This window comes from Eublepharis macularius, chromosome 11 (assembly GCF_028583425.1).
Source record: "Eublepharis macularius isolate TG4126 chromosome 11, MPM_Emac_v1.0, whole genome shotgun sequence".
NCBI lineage: Eukaryota > Metazoa > Chordata > Lepidosauria > Squamata > Eublepharidae > Eublepharis > Eublepharis macularius.
The window spans coordinates 60,886,519-60,906,049 of NC_072800.1; the positions used below are offsets into that span (position 1 = coordinate 60,886,519).

The window sequence follows — 19,531 nt, forward strand, 5'->3', positions numbered from 1 at the left end:
CTCTCTGAATTCAAAGAAAGAAAGACAGAAACAAGTTAATTTTAAAACAAAGTATTATAGTATAACAAAAGGCACATTTAAGTTTTGCTTATGTGTTTTATTTGCTTGATTGTGTGGCCTTTAGCTAGATGCAAGAAATATTCTGGTAGCACCTCCTCAGGGTTCTGGGCCAGATAAGCTCCTCAATGTAATAAACTCAACTGTGTTTCCTAAAGCAATATAATAGCATTTTTAAGAATAAGTTCTGATTTACCCGTCTCATCCTTCCTCTCCTACGAAAAAGAAAACCTCATGCTTCCGAGAACAAGCCAGAAAATGGCAATTTCTCCCAGATGGGAGAAGCAAATGCTTTACTATTTCCTTCCAGAGATGTTTGCAGTATAATGACGTTCAAAAGGAGTAAAAATGTAATATGCAACTGCAGCTATTCCTTTGCAGTTATAATCCTCCTGATCCCACTGAGGCTTGGATAAAACTATCTGCACCAAATAAGCTCTCTGGAGCCACAGCACCCTCTTCGTTGTGATCTCTTGGTAAGAACTTACTTTTTCCTCTGCCTCCTTTTGGATGCACAGCCTACATCAGCTGAAAATAAGAATATCACCATTTAGTACTCAGCAACAGTTCTTACCTTTGTCTTCAGCTTCTGAATCTCAGCTTCGGTGACTGCATGTTTGATTTGCAACTGAAAATTGAAATCACACAGCGAGTAAGTGAGCAGCAAGTGCAAAGGCTCCAATGTTTTCAAAAGAGACTTCTGCACTGCCTCCTGAATACTGTAGCACACAGCAGAAGGCCCACAGAAGTGCTGCAGTGCAGTAGACTGTAAATTAAAATATCTAGCTTGGAAAATGACTCAGTCTATGCAAGTTAATTAAAGAAAGCATTGCTGGCTGGCCACTCGGAATATCAGATCAGTATATCCCATCTACCCGGGCAAATCAAAATGTCTTGGAGGATGCAGAAGAAATACCAATCATTGCACTCAGTGTGGTGGCTAGCCTGGATTTTAATGTCCCAGGGCATACAAGTATTCTTAGACAGCCTCACTGCATGGATTAAGCAGGCTTGTCACAGAGGTCAGCTAACTCGGAGAAGAGGCGATTACAAGGCTCTAATACCAGACGAGACAACGTATCCACCTGCTGCAATCAAAAACGCTCCCTATGGTTAACTAACAGAGCCAGATTTGAGGACAACAGCTAGCTTAAAAAACAAAAGAAAGAGTAAACCATTCTTCCAGCTTTAAGCTCCATACTTAAGTCTCAGTTCAGACAAAACACTGAACTAGGATTTACTTTAACTATGATTACTTTGCGAAAGCAAGGTTCAGTTGGTAGACATAGTCATTCAAATCCTGCTTCACCTTGACCAATCCTGTTTTAATCCCCTTTGCTCTGGGCAGGTATCTCTTTAGCGAGGGAATGTACAAGGACAGTACCAGGATTAAGCCAATGTAGGCCCGCTGGAGGGGCAGGGTCCTCGTGTAACCATCCATTGTCCTGTCGATCCTCTCCCTGAGGGCTCTTCGCAGGCCTTAGAAATGGGAGAGTGGGACAGGGTTGCATAACCCAGGCTGCCTCACCTTTCTCTTTCTCCTGGCTTTCCACTCATTCTCCTCTGCCTCTGTCTGGATCCCTCCTTTTATCCCTGGCCTCTTCCTCAATCCCAAATCCAGCATGTGGGCCAATCTCTTAGCCACTGGCAGGAGCACAGGTCTGTAGGAAGCACTGCCTGAGGAGGGGGCTGCCCACCCCATCCCGCTCTGAGGTGCTGGGACAGAAACAGGGCCCCACCCTGCCTCGGTGGGACTGTTTGGCGCTTGGTCAGGGGTTGGAGTTGGAGCAGCTGTGAGTTCTTCACCCCCAGAGTGGGGTCCATTGGCAGCCTGGTCTTCGTTCCCTGGCTGCATGGGAGCCTTGTGACCCAGCCACATGGATGCCATGTGCCCAGGCCATATGAAGAGCACGTGAGAGGCAGCTCCAGCCCCTGAGAGTCCAGGAGGGGGTGGTCAGGGTGTGCAGCAATGGACTGTTGGATGAGGCCAAGGGGCACAGATGTGAGGGCAGCCTTGGCCCACATGAGTACCTGTGGGGCGGTGCAGACTCTTGGGTGCTGGAGCTGCAAAGTCTGGGGCATCGGTTGTTGCCATCTCCAGAGAGCCGGAATGCTTGTGTTTGTATATCACATGAAAGCATGGTTAAGACTTACTGAGGCCAAAAAATCAACATGAAACCATGGCTTCAGATCCTGGCTTGATGGACCCCAATTAATTATAGTTAGCAGAACAGCTCATATTTAGTTGAACACATTAACCATGATTAGTTTGCGTTATGTCTGAACCAAACCTTATTATCCAGTATATGACTTTAAAGCAAACAAAGCCTGCCTTTGAATTCTCATATGCCAAGCCTTGATTCTCACAAAGAAACAGGGCTGTGGTTTTATGAAATTTATGCCTGCCTCTAGACTTACTAAGCAACCACTGTACAAGAACAGTTTTTGCAAATCTGGCAATTTTCACCACACAACAGTAAATCGCAGATGTCTGTTTCACCACACGAGTGTAAATAGTCCAGCAGAGTTCCTGCTTCGCAGCAGCATGGTAGAATGGATGGGGCTGTGTGGTGAACTGTGGCACACAAAAAGCTTCTAGGCTCCCTCTAATGATGTCTGAAAAACAACTTTATAAGGAAGTCAACCTTATTTAGTATGCTCAGTAAATAACATAACAATAACATATTCCTCAAATAGTTTTGTTATTGACAATCCGGCTCAGGAACAGTGTTTTCCTGTGCTCAGACAGAGTTTCCTATTACAAATTTAGGAAGCAAACGAGGATCACGTGAGTCAAAAACAGCACAAGACCCCACCAAACGACAAGCTTCAGCAAGGCTCTCTGTCTGCATATCAAAAATAATCCTCTGACACTGATAGGCTTTTAAAAAGATGTTTTGCAACATAAAACATGTGTGTACGCCTATGCTGCTAACTGAGTTAACTCAGAATATAGAACCCAAATAATAAATAAATCTTCCAAAGACCCTAAGAACTCTCTGCTGCACTAGTTAGGTCATTCTGCTGTTATTGCGGGGGGGGCAATGGGCTTTTAAGCCACTTTGCTTTGCTCTTCAGAGGGAAGGAAAAAGAAATCACTATCTTAGTGGCTCCAGGGCCATTTCTAGAACTGTAGGGAACAGATAAGAAACAGCTGCCTTCTCAATCACAAAGCAATAAAATACTACAGTCTGCAATGATACCAGAACTCGGGAAAGGATGAACATGGAAAAGCCAGCACCATACCTGACTGTTTCACTAGTAACATCCCCTCCTTGGCCACTTATTCTCAAGCAATGCTAGGAGATGGGACAGGAATGGGGAGAAAGCCCATCATCACTGATGTTACAGGTAAGGCTGGGAGGGTGAAGATAAAGCTCCTCTTACCCACATTTTCATTTTAAAAATAGATCCCTTCTCTATGCTTTGTATGTGAGGAAGACATGCGAATAAATACACATGGCTGGCCCAAGATGTAGGTATCCCTGACGCATCTCCCACACGACTTTGCTGAGGAACCTTCCAATCCTGACTTTTTTCGGAATCCAAATCCATATGGCCCAGACTGACGGCAAGCCCCTTTTTTCAGACAATGATTGTATCCTTCCTGTCAAGAACACTGTACTGCAAAATTCATTTGGGAAGATGTAGATTTTAGGGTATAAGATAAAGGCCAAGACGTTTATTCTAAATTTAAAAGTGAAGATCTACACAGGTAGGAATTTTTAATGCATTAATTACATCCTTGGATTCTGTGGTAAAAGTGTAGTGGACAAGGTTAGCCAAATGGCTGTCAGCTAGATTACAGGAAAGAAAAGGCGGATAAAGTTCTTGGCAGCAAGCCCTTGCCCGTGTACTCATGAGTAATTTCATTGAAATCAATGTGGCCAGCTCAGTAAGTGGTTTTGAGAATGCAGCTTTTGCTCTAATAAATCACATTAGCTTGTTTGCAGATCACTGTCAGAATAGTAGCTTGACCCATTCCTGTAACAGATGTTTAAAAGACCTGGCAAAAATTCGTCTCACTCAAGCTATTTGCATATATTGATTTTACAAGCCAGTAGGAAATCAATTTAAATCATTCAGAGAGGAGCCCAGATCACTGAACGAATGAGATGACGCAAATCGATACTGTCTGAATGCCAATGCCAAGGTCTCCAAGCTTACCTCTTTGAATTTGTGAGCCAATTTGCTGGTGTCCAGTTCTGTCGGGGAAAACATGTCATCATTTTCAGGAAGCTCAAACACTTCAATGGCCATATCTCCTCCCGGAAGGATGGGTCCCATATCATCATCTTCTTCATCTGTCGCATATTCCCCTGTCTTAGTAGCAGAGAATTAAAGCATTTATTGCATCTTGTTTCATTAGCGACAGATAAAGCAATTTATAAGTTAAACAAACAGAGAAGCAGGTAACAAAGGGTAGATTCTTTTAGAGAAGTATGCCAAGTAGTAGAGAATTAAAGCATTTATTGCATCTTGTTTCATTGGCGACAGATAAAGCAATTTACAAGTTAAACAAACAGAGAAGCAGGTAACAAAGGGTAGAATCTTTTAGAGAAGTATGCCAAGTAGGTGCAAGTTCAAAATCCTAGAATCAGCGGATGAATGGCTTAGAAAACAAAATTTCTTTTAAACAATTACATGTTGTGTTGTTTTTCTGAACAACTTTCCCAACATCAAACTCTCTGGGGGTACTGTTTGGCCCACTGGAGAAACTGCTGTATTCACTGGGATGCATGTAGGTGTCCATATGGGCCAAAGTGAACCCACCAGACTTTTTCAGATTGAAAAAAATGGCACAAGCAGGTGGAACATTGAAGCTACTTCTCTACACAGGCTACAATCAAAATCAAAATTGGGCACTGTACATGCAGGTGTTGACAGGAATCCACAGCTCACGTATGACTGCTACACAGGGTGGAGACCCAAATGCAACCATTGTACTCTATAATGTATGAATCAGCTACTGTCAGAGATGAGATAGGAACTCAAAAACGGCTTCCTCCCCCCTTAATTACTCAGTCATTCTTGTCTGCCCCTATGTATGTAAAGTGCCCTTAAGCTGCCGCCAACTTATGGCACCCCATAGGGTTTGCAAGGCAAGAGAATTAAGAGGCCATTGCCTTGGTGGTCTCCCATCCAAATTCTGACAAGGGCCAACCCTGCTTAGCTTCTGAGGTCTGACAAGATCAGGCTACTGGGACCATCTAGGTCAGGGGCATGTGCCTGTCATCATCTGCCCATACGTCTATTTAATTTATCCATTTATCTAGGGCATAGCCTAATATACAGAAAGTAGGTGAGAACCTATTTAAGAATTTTCTATGTCATAACCAGTGCAATCCTAAGAAGAGTTACTCCAGTTTAAGCCCATTGATTTCAATGGACTTAGGCTGGAGTAACTCTTCATAGGATTGCACTGAAAGACCTATATGGTGGAAGAAGCAATGGAGAGTCAGAAAACCATTATGTCTTCTCACATCTTTAAGGTGCCTTCCTCACAAGATTAAGTCCATCAGACCTTATGGATTCTACCTCTTCTTAAAACTCCACAGGGGTTAGTATGAAAATCAGTCCAGAAGTTTGTTTTAATATGGTGATGCTAGAATGCCTATAGCTCTGTCAAGAATTTTTACTGGGTTAGAAAAAGCAGGGCAATACAGTTTCCCTTTTCTAAGATTCCACTAAAGGCCCAACTATGCTTTAGAGGATGCATAACTGCCATTGGCCCTCTTTTAAAAAATTACATATTGTGTCCTTTTTCTGAACAGTTATCCCAACATCAAACCGTCTGGGGGTACTGTTTGGTCCACTGGAGAAACCACTGTATTCACTGGGATACATGTGGATGTCCATATGGGCCAAAGTGAGCCCACCAGACTATTTCAGATTGAAAAAATTGCACGAGGAGGCAGAACAGTGAAGCTACTTCTCCACACAGGCCACCATCACAATCAAAATTGGGCATTGTACATGCAGGTGCTGAGGGGAATCTAATAAACAAATTTTATTATAAGAGGTCCTCCCTCTCAGGAAATCTCCATCCCTACTCCAATTTACTGAGTTTCATTTGTACGGGGCAATGGAAACAGTAAATATTATTACATCATATCACACAGTTTCCTTGAGAGATGATACAAAGGAGATGTACACAAATACAAGGGTCAGTGGTAGTCATTTGTCTCTGCTCACAGCAAATAAAAGACATTTCCCAGGATTCTCTAGCAGTGTCTAACTTGCATCAATGACACAGATTCAAGATTTCCAGGATTCTCTCAAGCAATCTTCTACCTTCTGTGTTAAACAAATTTAGTTAACTCCAATCCAATTAATCAACCACAGGAAAGATCTCAACACAGGAACATCTTCTGGCCTCTTTGAGGGACTGCATTAGTAGCTATTAGTAGCTACTAATAGCAGCATTAGTAGCTATTGAGAAATTATGCTGAACTAACAAGCCATTTATTAAAATGTGTTTAGTAAATAGTATAGGAAGTGACAAATCAGAGACAAGTTATTTTCTTCACAAACCTTTTTAAGGTAACAGTTGTTATTTTTACTGTAGTTGTCTAAGATTCCACGAAATTCTCTCTCAGTACTCTAAAAGATTTGACAACAAGCATTAAATAACAACTCTTCTATCAATAATGTTATGATCAATAATGTCATGTTTTCCTTTTTATACTTTACAATCATCCAGGAGATAATGACACACAGACCAAAGACTCCTGCTTGTTTGGGGGCGGGGGGGCATAGGGAAAGTAGAGCTTTAACAACAGTTTTATATTTAGGAAAAATGTAAGGATCCCAAACACCAACTAAGTGATAGTCATGCCACACCAGGTGAGTCGCAAATAATAATAATATTAGTAAGAGTGTGCTTACTGGACAGATTAGCACCAACTGTAAGCAGTGAACATAGTCAGTATTCTTATATTCCCACAATATATGAGAGGAGGGGCCCAATCACTTAACCACAATATTACAGCAGCTGTTGCAATTTTACCAAGATCCAATGGGCCAGAATCTATTCTGCACAGTGCACCCACTGGTTTGAGTTAGACCAGTGGGTCAAATTCACACAATGGTTCTTGTTCCAAAGACAACCTTGTCTTGCATATTTAAATTGTGTTTGTGTGTGTGTGTGCGTGCATGCGCGCACACTCACAGCATGGCTGTGATAATGATCACATGGAGTGGAATATTCTTTCTATCACAAAATCCAGGCCTTCCCACTGTGATTAGACAAAACATCAGACAGCATGAAATCCAAGTAGACAAGGGAACCTCATGAAGTTACAGAAGAAGGAGTGCTAACAAAACACATTACCTCATCATCATCTGCGTCATATTGTGCATAATGTTGTTCCAAGAGTTCTCGTTGGCGACGCTCTTGCTCCAGAGTCTGGCTAATCAACTGAGCCACCTCGCTAACTTGGCCTGGCTTTTCTCGGCCAATTATAAACCTGAGAAGAACAGTAGCACACAAATCATTCCCTGGCTTCTCCTATTAAATGCCAAAACATTTCACTTTAAAAATCAAATGTACAATTATACTAGAATTACTGAGTACTGGAAACATACGAAATTTGAAGTTTTTATTATTGCCCCTGTTGGGACTCTTTCACAATCTAGTACTATGATGGAACACAAATACAACAATCACGGATGAAGAAATGTTTCCAGGAGCCATTTTGAGAGACCAAGAGCTGGTGATCTGAGTGAGAAGAGGGATCCTGTCCCCATTAATATGTTCTCATCTCCAAGAGAGAGGACGAGGAAGAAACAGAACTTACAAGCCATAGTAGAAATGGAAGGAGGAGATAGTTTCTATCAAGTAACCTATGTGCCAATTTCTTGGGCAACACCTGGATTTTTATAACCTGGTAGTACTAAATAAGTAAGTGTCCCTTAATGGTTCAGAACTATTTTCAAGCATTACATAAAATAACAATATGCAGAAGAAGCATCTACAAAGCTCTTGGTCTCAGAGAGCTGTGGCTGGAATGAATGAATGATCAAATGCACACTATTTGCTTCTAGAGGCTACAGAAGGAACTCCATGTACACCACCAAGCTTCTGAGGATTTCCCTTCCAACTAGAGCTTTCTATGCTGCATGACAAACTGCTTCCATATTGCAGGGAACTTCCAGAAGTACTGTATGTACTTGCAATAGAGGCGGGGACAGAGAATCCTGGTTACATGCCTGGGAGTGATTTTATTTATTTAGAACGTTTATATGCTTGCTCTCCGTTTACAAAACGCACAAGGTATTTAGATTGTGTAAACCCAAGGAGCTCTTTAGAGCCCTGTTCACTTTTTTAAAAAACAATACCTAACTACTTATATTCTAATCCATCAGAATTATGGAACTACTGCAAACCTGTAAGTTTTAATCACACAATTCAAATACAAACATTAATCACAAAATCCAGGCCTTCCTTTCTCGGCCTGGAGCATGTCCTCAATCTTCCGCTCACCCTCTAACTGCTTAAATGAACACACTTTGCCTGTATGGTTCAGGCATTGCCAGTTTATCTTCTTCATCAGCATGTTTTCTAGCCAGTACTTCCATTGCTCCTTGACTATCGAGAGGAAATACATATTGTCCTGTTACCTCTGGTTCCCTTTCCTTTCTGTGCAGGCGCATGGCTCTAACATCTGTTTTGCTGGATATTAAACTTATTCTTACTGCAAGTCTTGTGGATTTTGGCACAGAATGTAATTCCATCTTTTGCCATATCACAAAAGCAAAGAATGAGGAGTCCTTTTATAGCCTTTTAATAAAAAGCAACAGATATTTACATGCAAGAGAAATGGTGACTCCAGCTATACTCTAAAACCAATTAAAATGCTTCCTTATCACATACATGGCCATTGCTTATTGGGATACAAGCTTACTATTTTACAAGGAATTTTTACTTTATAAGAAATGGATTGTTTGGTCTGAAGCTGCTCAATACTCGTATTTAAGATTCTGCATCAGTCTATAAATGCAAGATCTCAAGAACACCTTCCTCTCTGCATATGTCATTTGGCAGACATGAAGTCATGGAGAAGCAGACAGGAATGCAATTTGATGTACACACAGTAGCCAACAATTACTTTCAAAGGAGAATTAATGCTGTTTGGAGCTTATTGTGGGAGCATGTTATTGCTTAAAAATAACACTCAAGGCATAGGAAAATCAGCAGAGTGAAATCTGTAATTTAACTCATATATTAATCCAACATTACATTTATGCTTCAGCCAGTGAAATCTTCTGGTCATAAAAATCTCAGAACGGAAATAGAACTATCAAACACATAGAAACAATGGGTCAAATGACACAATAACACCATCCTTCAATACGAACAAGTGTAGGTCATTGCTGTTTCTAAGATAAGGAGAGGGAATTGTGAAATAGGCCACGAATGTTCCTCTCCCTTGCAGCTGTCTGCCTTATCCCTGTATCATCTCTCCACCTCAGTTGATCAAATGCTGTTCATCTGACTGCTCTAAGAACTGGGAGATCTGGCAGACGGGGAAAGGCAGTGGCTGAACCTTGCCAGAAATACGAAGCAGCCAAGAAAACTAAGCAAACACAAACTTCAATTAACCAAACATAGACTTCCCTCATCGAATCCAAAAAATGGAGGTGGTAAGGCTACTTAGCAAGATCCAGCTCCAGGCCCTCCTGAACCCTCCCTGTAAAGGGAAGAACGCAACTCTGTCCCTGGTCTATGTATTTGTATTGGAAGGGCTCTGTGCGTCCATTTCAGTAGCATTCTTGACCAGGATCCCTTTATGACTCAAGCAGCAAGCTCCACAGTTTAGAGAAAACTTGATTATTCTATAGAGGTACATAATAGAGAGGAATCAAAATGGAAATAGTACCAGACAGCCAGCAACTGAAGCAGTAACTGACATGTGGCAGTCCACAATCCTAGATATTTTAAGCTAATTACTCATTTAAAGTTATTTTTAGCATTCAAATTGTGTTTCCTCCCACTTCATTAGTCCAGAGAAAAACACCCTGAATGGAAGAGAGAGGTGAAGGGTTGCCTGGAATGTGACCAAAAAGTATGAAGGGGAGGAATTTTGGGTAGGAAGGAAGGGGTCCCTGACTAGGATGTAATGACAATAGGGAAGTCTAACCACAGACAGGAGGCAGATGAGATAAGGAGTGGGGAGAGGGTAGAAAGAGGTGGAAGGCAGAATTCAGAATGGAGAACAACATGGGGTAAAGAAAACCTTCTCTGCCTGTCTTGATGAGGATGGTCCACTGATTTCAGCATCCAGTGGTTGTGGAAGGAAGAGCATCTTGTGATTTCAGCACTGGAAGGAGCAAGCCAAACTATAAAAATGGGTGTGCCTTTCTTATTCACTTGGATTTACCTGGGCTTCAGGGTGGGGGAACAAAATCCATGTAGCAGCTTTTATTATAGGCAACCAAAATTACATAAAATATTGTTCAAGCTTTCGAGCTTGTACAACACTTTCTGTCATTTTGATTGACCCTGAGAAAAGGTGGTACTTAGGTTTGGTTTCTGGATTATCTGAGTTAAGGTTTGTTAAGGCCAGAAGGTGGCTTGATGCCACTTCTGAGGCTAATGATTAAATTATTAAGTAAGCTTCCATTGTGATGGAGATTATGGGATATTTGGATATTGTCCTGAAAACTTGAGGTGTTATGGGTGTGAGGCGCTCTGGAGGGGCAAATGATTAATGTCCCATGATTAATGTCCTCCTGGAGAATTCACACAGTCAGACAACTTCCCTTTTGAGAGTACCTAGGGAGACTTCCTGTCTTAATAGAAACATTCTTTTTTAATATCAAACTGTCTGAATTTTCCTCACACCTAGGGCATCTGAAGGCCAAAGGAACTTGGGATGCAAAGAACATGGGTCTCAGTAAGGTGGAGGGGGGGGGGGGGGACTTGAGGCTACCTTGAGATGCAACACCTGAAGAGACAGAACAAGCCTCTGTTAACTGTGGTAAGGTTCTGTTCCGAAACCAGCATAACTCAGCCACATGTCATACAAGGAGCTGAAGCAGGAGTTAGTTGGGTGGTCAGTTTACCACTCAATATACTTGCCTCTGTTGATGGATGCTGCCCACAAGAAAACAGATCAACAAAGCTATCATACATTATACCTGAAGCTGTCTCAATAACATGCTCATGTGAACTGGTTCTTAATAGATCCAGTCACAAGCAATGACATCTGAACTGGAGCTCATCTGAATGCACAAACTGGGTTTCTAGTTGCAATCTTTGCAATGTATGGGGGAAGGGAGCGGTTCCCAGTATGTTAGGCTGGTATAAGGCCCAATGTTTTCCAGCACAATTTAAATAATATAAGCTTTAAAATAGTATATACTGCCATTATATGCTTCTGTAGTCTTATGGACGGAGAGCAAGAATTTTCAAAGAGCAAAATGTTTAGTTACATATTTAAATTTATTTCAGTTCTGATTATGTAGACAGAACTCAGCAGTAGAAGGGGGCATGTTCAGACTCATTGCCTGAAAGAACAATAAACAAAACATAAAAAACTTCTATAAACTAGCTAATTATACACTTCCCATAACTAGTTCACTAGAACTAGACATGTACTTTAGCACCAGCCAGAGATCATTAAGAGCTATACAGAATGATTATATAGAAAGTACAATAAATTGCAAAGTCACATCATAGAAATGAAAGGGTAATAAGCAAAGTCCACTAAGAAGTTTGCTTATGCAAGCCCAACTGAAAGAAACATGTGTAAGATACTTTCTTGTAGATCATGCATGCCTAGTGGTGTCCTAAAATATGATGTAACAACCTGAACTGTATAGTGGTTAGAGTGTTGCTTTAAGATCTGGGAGAGTCAGAGTTGAATATGCTGCCAACAAAACTTGGTTAAAAGGGGAAGAGACGTGTGAGTCACTTCTGGGGAATATCATTAAACACAAACCCCAAGAAACATGACAAGTCAGATTATCCTTAAAATAATATCAAAAACTATATTAATGCAGGCTGGTTCAGGTTATACAATGGGAGGCTATCTATTTAATGATCAATAACCATCTAAATACTGTTAGCTGAGACTATTTGGAGCCACTACAGATACATGGGGAAATATAAATACTTTTTACTTTGTCAGTCAATCTGAGTGAATTCCATCACAGAATGATTTTAGAAATACTCAAACAACTAAGGAAGACAAAAACCGGTTTAGCAGAAAACATCTTTTAATTTGAGCACTATTTATTTGCAATAACATGGAAAGTGGAAGAATTATGAATCTATACCTACATTCACATGAGCCCTTCATACCAGACAAAAGAATATGCAAGAGCTGCTGTAGCATAGTGGTTAAGTGGCTGGCTGCAAATAAGTACTCTGCTGGTTTGAATCTCACTATTGCCATGAGCTCAGATGGTCTTGGGTAAACCACTCTTCTTAGCCCCAGTTCCACAGCTGTATTGTGGGGATAATAATACACTGACTTTGTTCATTGTTGTGAGTGGGGCACTAATCTGTCTAGAAGAGTGGTATATAAGCGCAGTTATTAATATAAAGTGAATGATAGGGTCATGGTGTCCAACTCTGCAAATTTATACATTATGGCTCTACCACTTAAAATCTACAGTGTAAATAAACGTTTGGGTTAAGGGACGTTGTCAGATAGAAAGAGAGGGGAACAACACTCTCTGGATGTCCATATGTTTCTGCTCCATATGCTTCTGCCTGCACAATGATATATGTAGAGGTTGTTCAGAAATGAGAGCTGAGAAACTGCCCCACCGTTCTCATGAAGCATAGACACATCTATTATTATTAATAATTGCTGTAATAATTATTACTATAGTGGGTATCAGGGTCAGCTGTAATTAATCGGATTCTCTGGTAGCAAGCTGCACTATTAAGGTATGAGTGCATATCGTTGGCTTGGAATTACAGGTCAGAGGCCACTGTCTCCTCACCACAGTATCTGTTGCCCATGAAAAGCAGACTTCTTGTAGTGAATGTAGCTTATGTCTTCCAAGTCTTAGACCACAACTACTAGTGGTATTAAATCAATATTACTAGCTGGCAAGCTTGCACAGGCTTATTACGTTTCCTAATGCTTAAATCCTATGATGACATGATTGCATTCCTTGTGAAACAAGATGTTTCACATGAAAGCTCATCTGCAGGTTTTCCAGGGGTTCAAGCATGCCCAACACTTCCCAAGCTTTGAAGTGTCACTGGTCTCATACTGCCAAGCAGCCCATTAAAAGTGATGTAAGATGACAGATTTTCAAGAATTCCCCAGACCTTTCCCACCTTGCTCTGAATTCAGATTATGGTATCTTTTCCAGCTGTAATAGAATAGGGCTCACATGACAGCCTACTGAAATTTCACAGCACTTTTAGACATTCAGTTAATCTCTGTTTATGGATTCCAATGAGGGTGGGAACTTATCCCACCCAAGATGCAAGCCTGAGAGAAGAAAGAAGGAACTCTACACAATCGGCACCCCAGCCTGCAATGTGAAAGAGAGAACCGACCAAAACACAGCAGTAGGACAGAGCAGAGTTGTGAAATGGGACAGAAGAAGCCAGGACACAGGCTTTGCATCCCCACAGAATACCAGATGCCTGACCTGACCTCAGTCAAATGGAAGCACTGCATATATTCTGAAATTTAATTAATTCTGTCAGGAAAAAAAAAGTACCAAGGTGAGGGATTTGCAGCGGGTAACAGTAAACTAGAAAGCTAAGAAAAACATTTCAACAGGCCATGATATTTACACAAGAAAAACCATCACTGGTTGCTATAGTACTCTCATTAAAGCCCAGGAGGTATGCAATTATTTTTATCTTCCTCAAAGTGCCAAATGCCTTTGCAAAAAAAACCATTCCAAGTTAGACAGGCTAAACAATTTAGGTTCTTTTTATTAAAGCCTGCTAATGGGCAAAATGATGAAAGGATATATTTCATGTGGATCATTTGCCACAGCTTCCTGTGCCAAAACCAGACTAGTTCAAAAGGTGGACGCCACATTTTTGTGCTCACTGTTTCTTCAGTTTGTCAGCTAAAGACAGTAGAGCTGCACTATATCCGGAAGCTACATCAAAAAATTCTATTCGAGGTCACTGATTTCCATTGTCATGACTCATGACCATTAAACAAAATGCTTGTGAAGTTTCTGGCAGGAAACGAAGTCACTAAACAGGAGTGTCCTGTAAGCGTTCCAAAGTGATATCGAGCAAATCTTTCCAGAAAAATCAAACAAGCAATTGCAGTTTAACTTCTTTCAAAACATCTTCTGTGCAATTTATCAAGGACATCTTACAGTACAAGAACTAAAATCCCTTTAAGCTATGGCTATTAAAAAACCAGAAAGAAATACTTAAGGAAGAAATACCAGTAACATCAAAACTATGCATGTGTGTGCACTAATGAGATATATTTAGAATGAAAATTGGTAACACTAATAAAACAAATTATTTACAATTCAATTGCTGCTATAGCTTATATACTAATTAAATTGAAGTGTAACTGTATTAACAATACTAATATAAACATGCCAGTTACACTAGATGTTACAACTGCTGCCTGTTCATCTTTCAGATGATGAAGGGATTAATACTGCGCCGCCACTGGATACAGCATGGAATGAGCCACAAAATGCATGATCTGCAATTTATTTTACAATCACATTTCTCCAAGTCCTTGGATAGGGACTCACACCTGGAGGATTTACATCAGGCATTCTTGGGATCACTGACAAACCTTCCTTCAGGGATTTATACTGTCCCTTTTAAAAGTCTTACCTGAGGCCATACACCAACTAACACTCCACAACATCATAGTAATAGCTTCTTTTTAAGAGGTACATTTTTCCTCTAACAGAACCCTGCCCCCCACTTTGTGGAATAGCTTTTCAGAGGAGATGCAGAGACCCAAAAAGTGGCAAAAGGTTGTATTGTACTGCAGGCCTCTTGAAACTGAAAGGTTTGAGGCTAGATGGATCTGTGGTCTGCCAAACTCGCAGGAAGACTTCAGTAGGCTCTCTCCTCCACCCACCCTCACCCAACAAGCCAGCAAGAACAAATGCTCTAAATAAGAATATAAGCAAAGAAAACTAAAGAAAAAAAGGTAGGCCTCAGTCAAACTAGGCCCCAGAGCCAGGCACCCTCATCCAATGACCTTCCCAGCAAGACTAAGAGCTGAAAATAAGAAAGAGGCTTTTCAGTCTCTTTCAAAGCAAAAGCAAACCCAGCCCCAAACTCCCAATTCCACTCTCGCACTCCAGATCCCAGCAACTGGTCTTCCCTCTCCCTCTGTCTACTGGAACTGAAAAGCATGAGGCAGAGAGCTATGCCTTACATAAGAAATGCTCATACAGAGCAGAACAGGAGGTCTCTGGTTGGCAGACACAGACCTGCCTAACAGGGTTTGGAGGGATGAGATTGGTGTTCCCATGGCTACAGAAGGCCCATCTCCTCAGTTGCCTAGGGGATTAACCCCTCTGCTCCCTGCTCCTGTTCGCAGAGAGAGCTGCCTATCAAGGGTAAGTGGGCTAAGATTGGGGTTTCCAATGACAACAAAAGGTCTGCAGACATTCTGTGCCTATGTTGCCTAGGGAATTAATGGATCGGCGCCAGCCTGTCTGGCATTATGAATCATTCACGAATCGAACAAATCGGCCCCAAAAGTCATGAATTTCGTGAAAACTGCAGTCTCACAAAACATGTTTTGCGAAACATGAATCGGCCCCATTTGTCACAAAATTTGATTCATATTTTGATTCGTACCCATGTCTGCTAACTACTACATGACAGCCTGTTAACTCCAAGAAAATCACAGGTTTCTGAATTTTGCTAGAAGGTACAATGTAAAATGTCATGCATGCCTACAATGCAAGAGGAGTGACTGGTCTTTCAATTAAATGAAGAACATACACACATATATTATGCAATATTAGGATTCATACCACAAGAACGTAAGGATTGTCCATTTATTCTGAGAGAAGTATTTTAATTTCAGCATTCAGACTGGCTTCCAAACACTAACATACATAACCACTTTACTACAAAAGCTCAACATTTTAAACCTTACTTGTAGCAACAGTCTAAAAGTTCTGCTTGATAAATGAGGCCTGTTTAGGTTTGCCATGGGCCCCAGAGGCCAAATTGCCCATCTGGAGGTAATTTTTACTGAATGGACTTCAGTGCGCTCCATGGCTCCTCTATCACTGGCACAACAGGAGAACACGGGAGCACATGCATGTGTTTCTTTCCCATGCATGCCTCTTCCCCACCCTATTGGCCAGGTAAGCAGGGAAGGGGCAGCAGGTGGGAGGGGGAGAATGAATGATTTTAACAAAAGACCCATAGAAAGCTGTCCTATATTCATTTTCCTCACTTGTACCTGCCCTGTTCCTTCATGGGATTAAGAGATCCAACAAAGGATAGAGCCTTCTGGCCATATAGAGATTTTCATCCCATTATGGAGGAGGTAGTTATATCATCAGGCAACATTGTCAGCATACCAGATTAAAATGTTTTCTATAAAGATTTTTTTCCCAAAAGGTTACCTGACTTTTCCTTTGGTATTTCTGAGAACAGTTGCAGCAAAGTTTTGTGTGACACCAACCAGACTGATTCCATCTACATCTACAATTTGGTCGTTTACTTTGATCCTTTCAGGGAACATAAAAAAAAAAAAAGAATGGACAGCATATAAGTAATGAATATTCAGCAAAATATAACAAGCAGTCATTTTTTTAAAAAAATGTATCATTTCAAAATAATTAAGTCATGAACACACACTTGACCCTTTGTGATAGACTTAAAAAGAATTGTTTACTGTTACCATCTCAGAGTTAAAAAGCAAAAGGTGGTCTTGCATTTTTTCAGGAACAGAAAATTATCATGTGAAGTAGAGAGAGCTATTTTTAAAGCAGTTATTCATGTTGTTGGAGGAGAAATAAATAGAATAATTGACCAATGATTCACTATCAGGCAAGTAGCAGTTCTACAAATACGTATGTACAACCTTGAATCCCCAAATGTGGATTTTGCATTGACAGCATTGGGGCAATATCCAGGCAACAGTAGATGCAAAAGAGAACCCAGAGCACAGAGGTCAGATCTCTCTCTCCACTGAAAGATCTGCTTAGCTTTCTGAGGTTTGTCAGGAATCGTTCACATTTTCAATTTTTCACAGGAGTTAAGATAAAAACTGGAATTCTGAACATACTTGATACTTCACTATCAGCATCTATATTGGTGCACCAATCCCACATGGATGTGGGAACACACTCAGACAGCGAAAAATGAACCCCCTTCCTACTTTTATAGCAGGATTGCTGTTACCAGAACTGCTATTTTATGGGGAAATTAGCAAGCAGTTCGGCTTGAGCTAGCACGGATCTTTAACCAACTATACTAGAGTCAGTCTATCAGATTACTCAGACAAGAAAGAGGCTAATATTCAAATAAATAATGTTTACTAACAGTGTTGCATATGCCTGACATAGCACTTACATACAGCAGACATACATGTACTCAGAAGCAAAAGTTGGAAAGAGTTACAAAGACATTTGCATTAGCAGGTTCCCACTTGAGATCGATGGCAGAGAAAGGCAATACATTACCTGATCACGGTGAGAAGCAGAGATTCCAGCAGTGAGGTTGGGGGGGCCATCTGGGTTGGGGATGGGGTGCAGCGCCCGGCTGAGCCCGGCGTCAGGCACTGGGCACGGTGCCCACCACCGACCACCGAGCACCTAGTGTCAGGCAGAGCCTGCTTAAATAGCTGAAATATGTCCTGAGGAAGAGCCCTGTGGGGGTCGGCCTGGGACTGGTTCTCAGGATGTTTTCAACAAAAGATATAATGGGCTAACAAGAGATATGATGGGCTCATATCAGGATTCTGATGGGCCACTTTAGGATCTGATTGTGAGACAGTGACACCCTTGGGATGGGACAAAAGCAAGGGAAGGAGTGCAGGGCAGGTTGATTAGATTTGACAGGAAGCTGGGTCGTACTGATGGGATCAGCTTGGAATGTTGGTGCTTGATGGGCGCATCAATATGAATTCATTGTGTTTTGTTCAGCCAGCACATCTCTTCCGTCCCAGGGCTGTGGCCAGCGATCTGCATATCAGGGTGAGGCAGGACCTCAGAACGTGAAATGAGCCTGGTGGGGAAATGGTGGACTCAAGGAGAACCGTCCGTAGTTACTGCCTGTTGCCTGAGAACATGGCTGCCCTCTGGTTTGCTTCTGTGTTTTCATGGGCTTGCTCACAGGCTGCTCTGGGCATTATGGTGGACCCAGGACTGTTCTGCGGTGGCTTCCCTCTGGAGGGCAGGCCAGGGGGCTCCTAGTCCATTTCACAGAGAATCCTCCTTGCTTGTGCGTCATTGCTAGCTGCCAGGTCCATGCCCAAGGTAGGGCAGGCAGGGGTGGCAGAGTCAGGAAACAGGCACAAATGGCAGGGCCTCTGGTTCAGGAGACAGGCATTGACAACAGAGTTCATAGTCCAAACTGGGGAGGCTGGCACAGATGGCAGAATCCCTGATTGCTGGTAACAGAGTCCATAGTTCTTAAAGGGGATAGCTGGCTACATTGCACACAGGCTGCATTCACATAAGAAAAGCCCTGCTAGAATAGACCAGTGGTCTATCTTGCCCAGCATCCTGTTTCACACAGTGACCATACAATTGCCCTGAAGGGACCAAAAAAGCAAGGCCTTCCTCTGACACTGCCTCATAGCACTGGCATTCAGAAGTTTGTTGCCTCTAATTGTGGAGGCTTCTTTTATTCACCATGGCTGGTAGCCAATGATTGACATATCCTCCAGGAAAACTGTTTAATCTGCTTTCAAATCCTCTGGCAGTGAATTCTACAACTTAATTACTCATTGAGTGAAGAAGTATTTTACTTGCTACTGATGTTTGTGCAGGATTTCTCAATTCAGTCATATATTCTGTTCTTTTCTCTTATGCATGGATAATGCAAAAGACAAATCAGCAACAAACAAACAAAGCCCCCCAGGCACTTGACTCTCACTCTGCATTCTTCCTTTGCTTGTGTGCAGGGCACATATTAGCGACTTCATGGTTTACTAAGAAAACCATAGTTTGTTATGACATGTATACTGGGCAAAACCTCAAACTGCTGTTTATTATTCCCTATAAAGCAGGAATATAAACTACAATTTAATCCTGGTTTAGAATCCCAGTTTGTAGCCAGAAAACAAAATACCGTTTATCCTTCAGTCTGATGGCGACAAAACTGTGGTTTGGAAGAAGCCAAAAAAGGTACCCCACGCTTGAGGGGAAAGAGGGACTATGCAAGACCAAGGACTTTCAAGGCTCGTTCTTTTCACAGATAAACCTAGGTTTGTTCATCTAAGCAGTTTTATATTCCACTCTTGTTCTCTAATGCATGGCTAGACACATCAGTAATGTACAGAACAGAGATAATGTGATTCCTGCTTAGAAG

The 19,531-nt window shown here is 41.6% G+C and overlaps 1 protein-coding gene across 2 annotated transcripts in view; it reads right to left on the reverse strand.

The window, feature by feature from the left end:
• Positions 1-19,531, reverse strand: part of PPP1R9A (protein phosphatase 1 regulatory subunit 9A) — a 175,909-nt gene that overhangs the window by 45,666 nt on the left and 110,712 nt on the right. Inside the window, exons 4-8 of one of the 2 annotated variants that reach the window (XM_054991016.1) lie at positions 16,618-16,722; positions 7,391-7,526; positions 6,592-6,660; positions 4,225-4,380; positions 632-685 (exon numbers count right to left, since the gene is read on the reverse strand). In XM_054991016.1, the coding sequence (XP_054846991.1) occupies positions 632-685; positions 4,225-4,380; positions 6,592-6,660; positions 7,391-7,526; positions 16,618-16,722 (520 nt within the window). The remainder of the gene's footprint in view (positions 1-631; positions 686-4,224; positions 4,381-6,591; positions 6,661-7,390; positions 7,527-16,617; positions 16,723-19,531) is intronic. The other variant, XM_054991015.1, reaches the window with a different exon arrangement.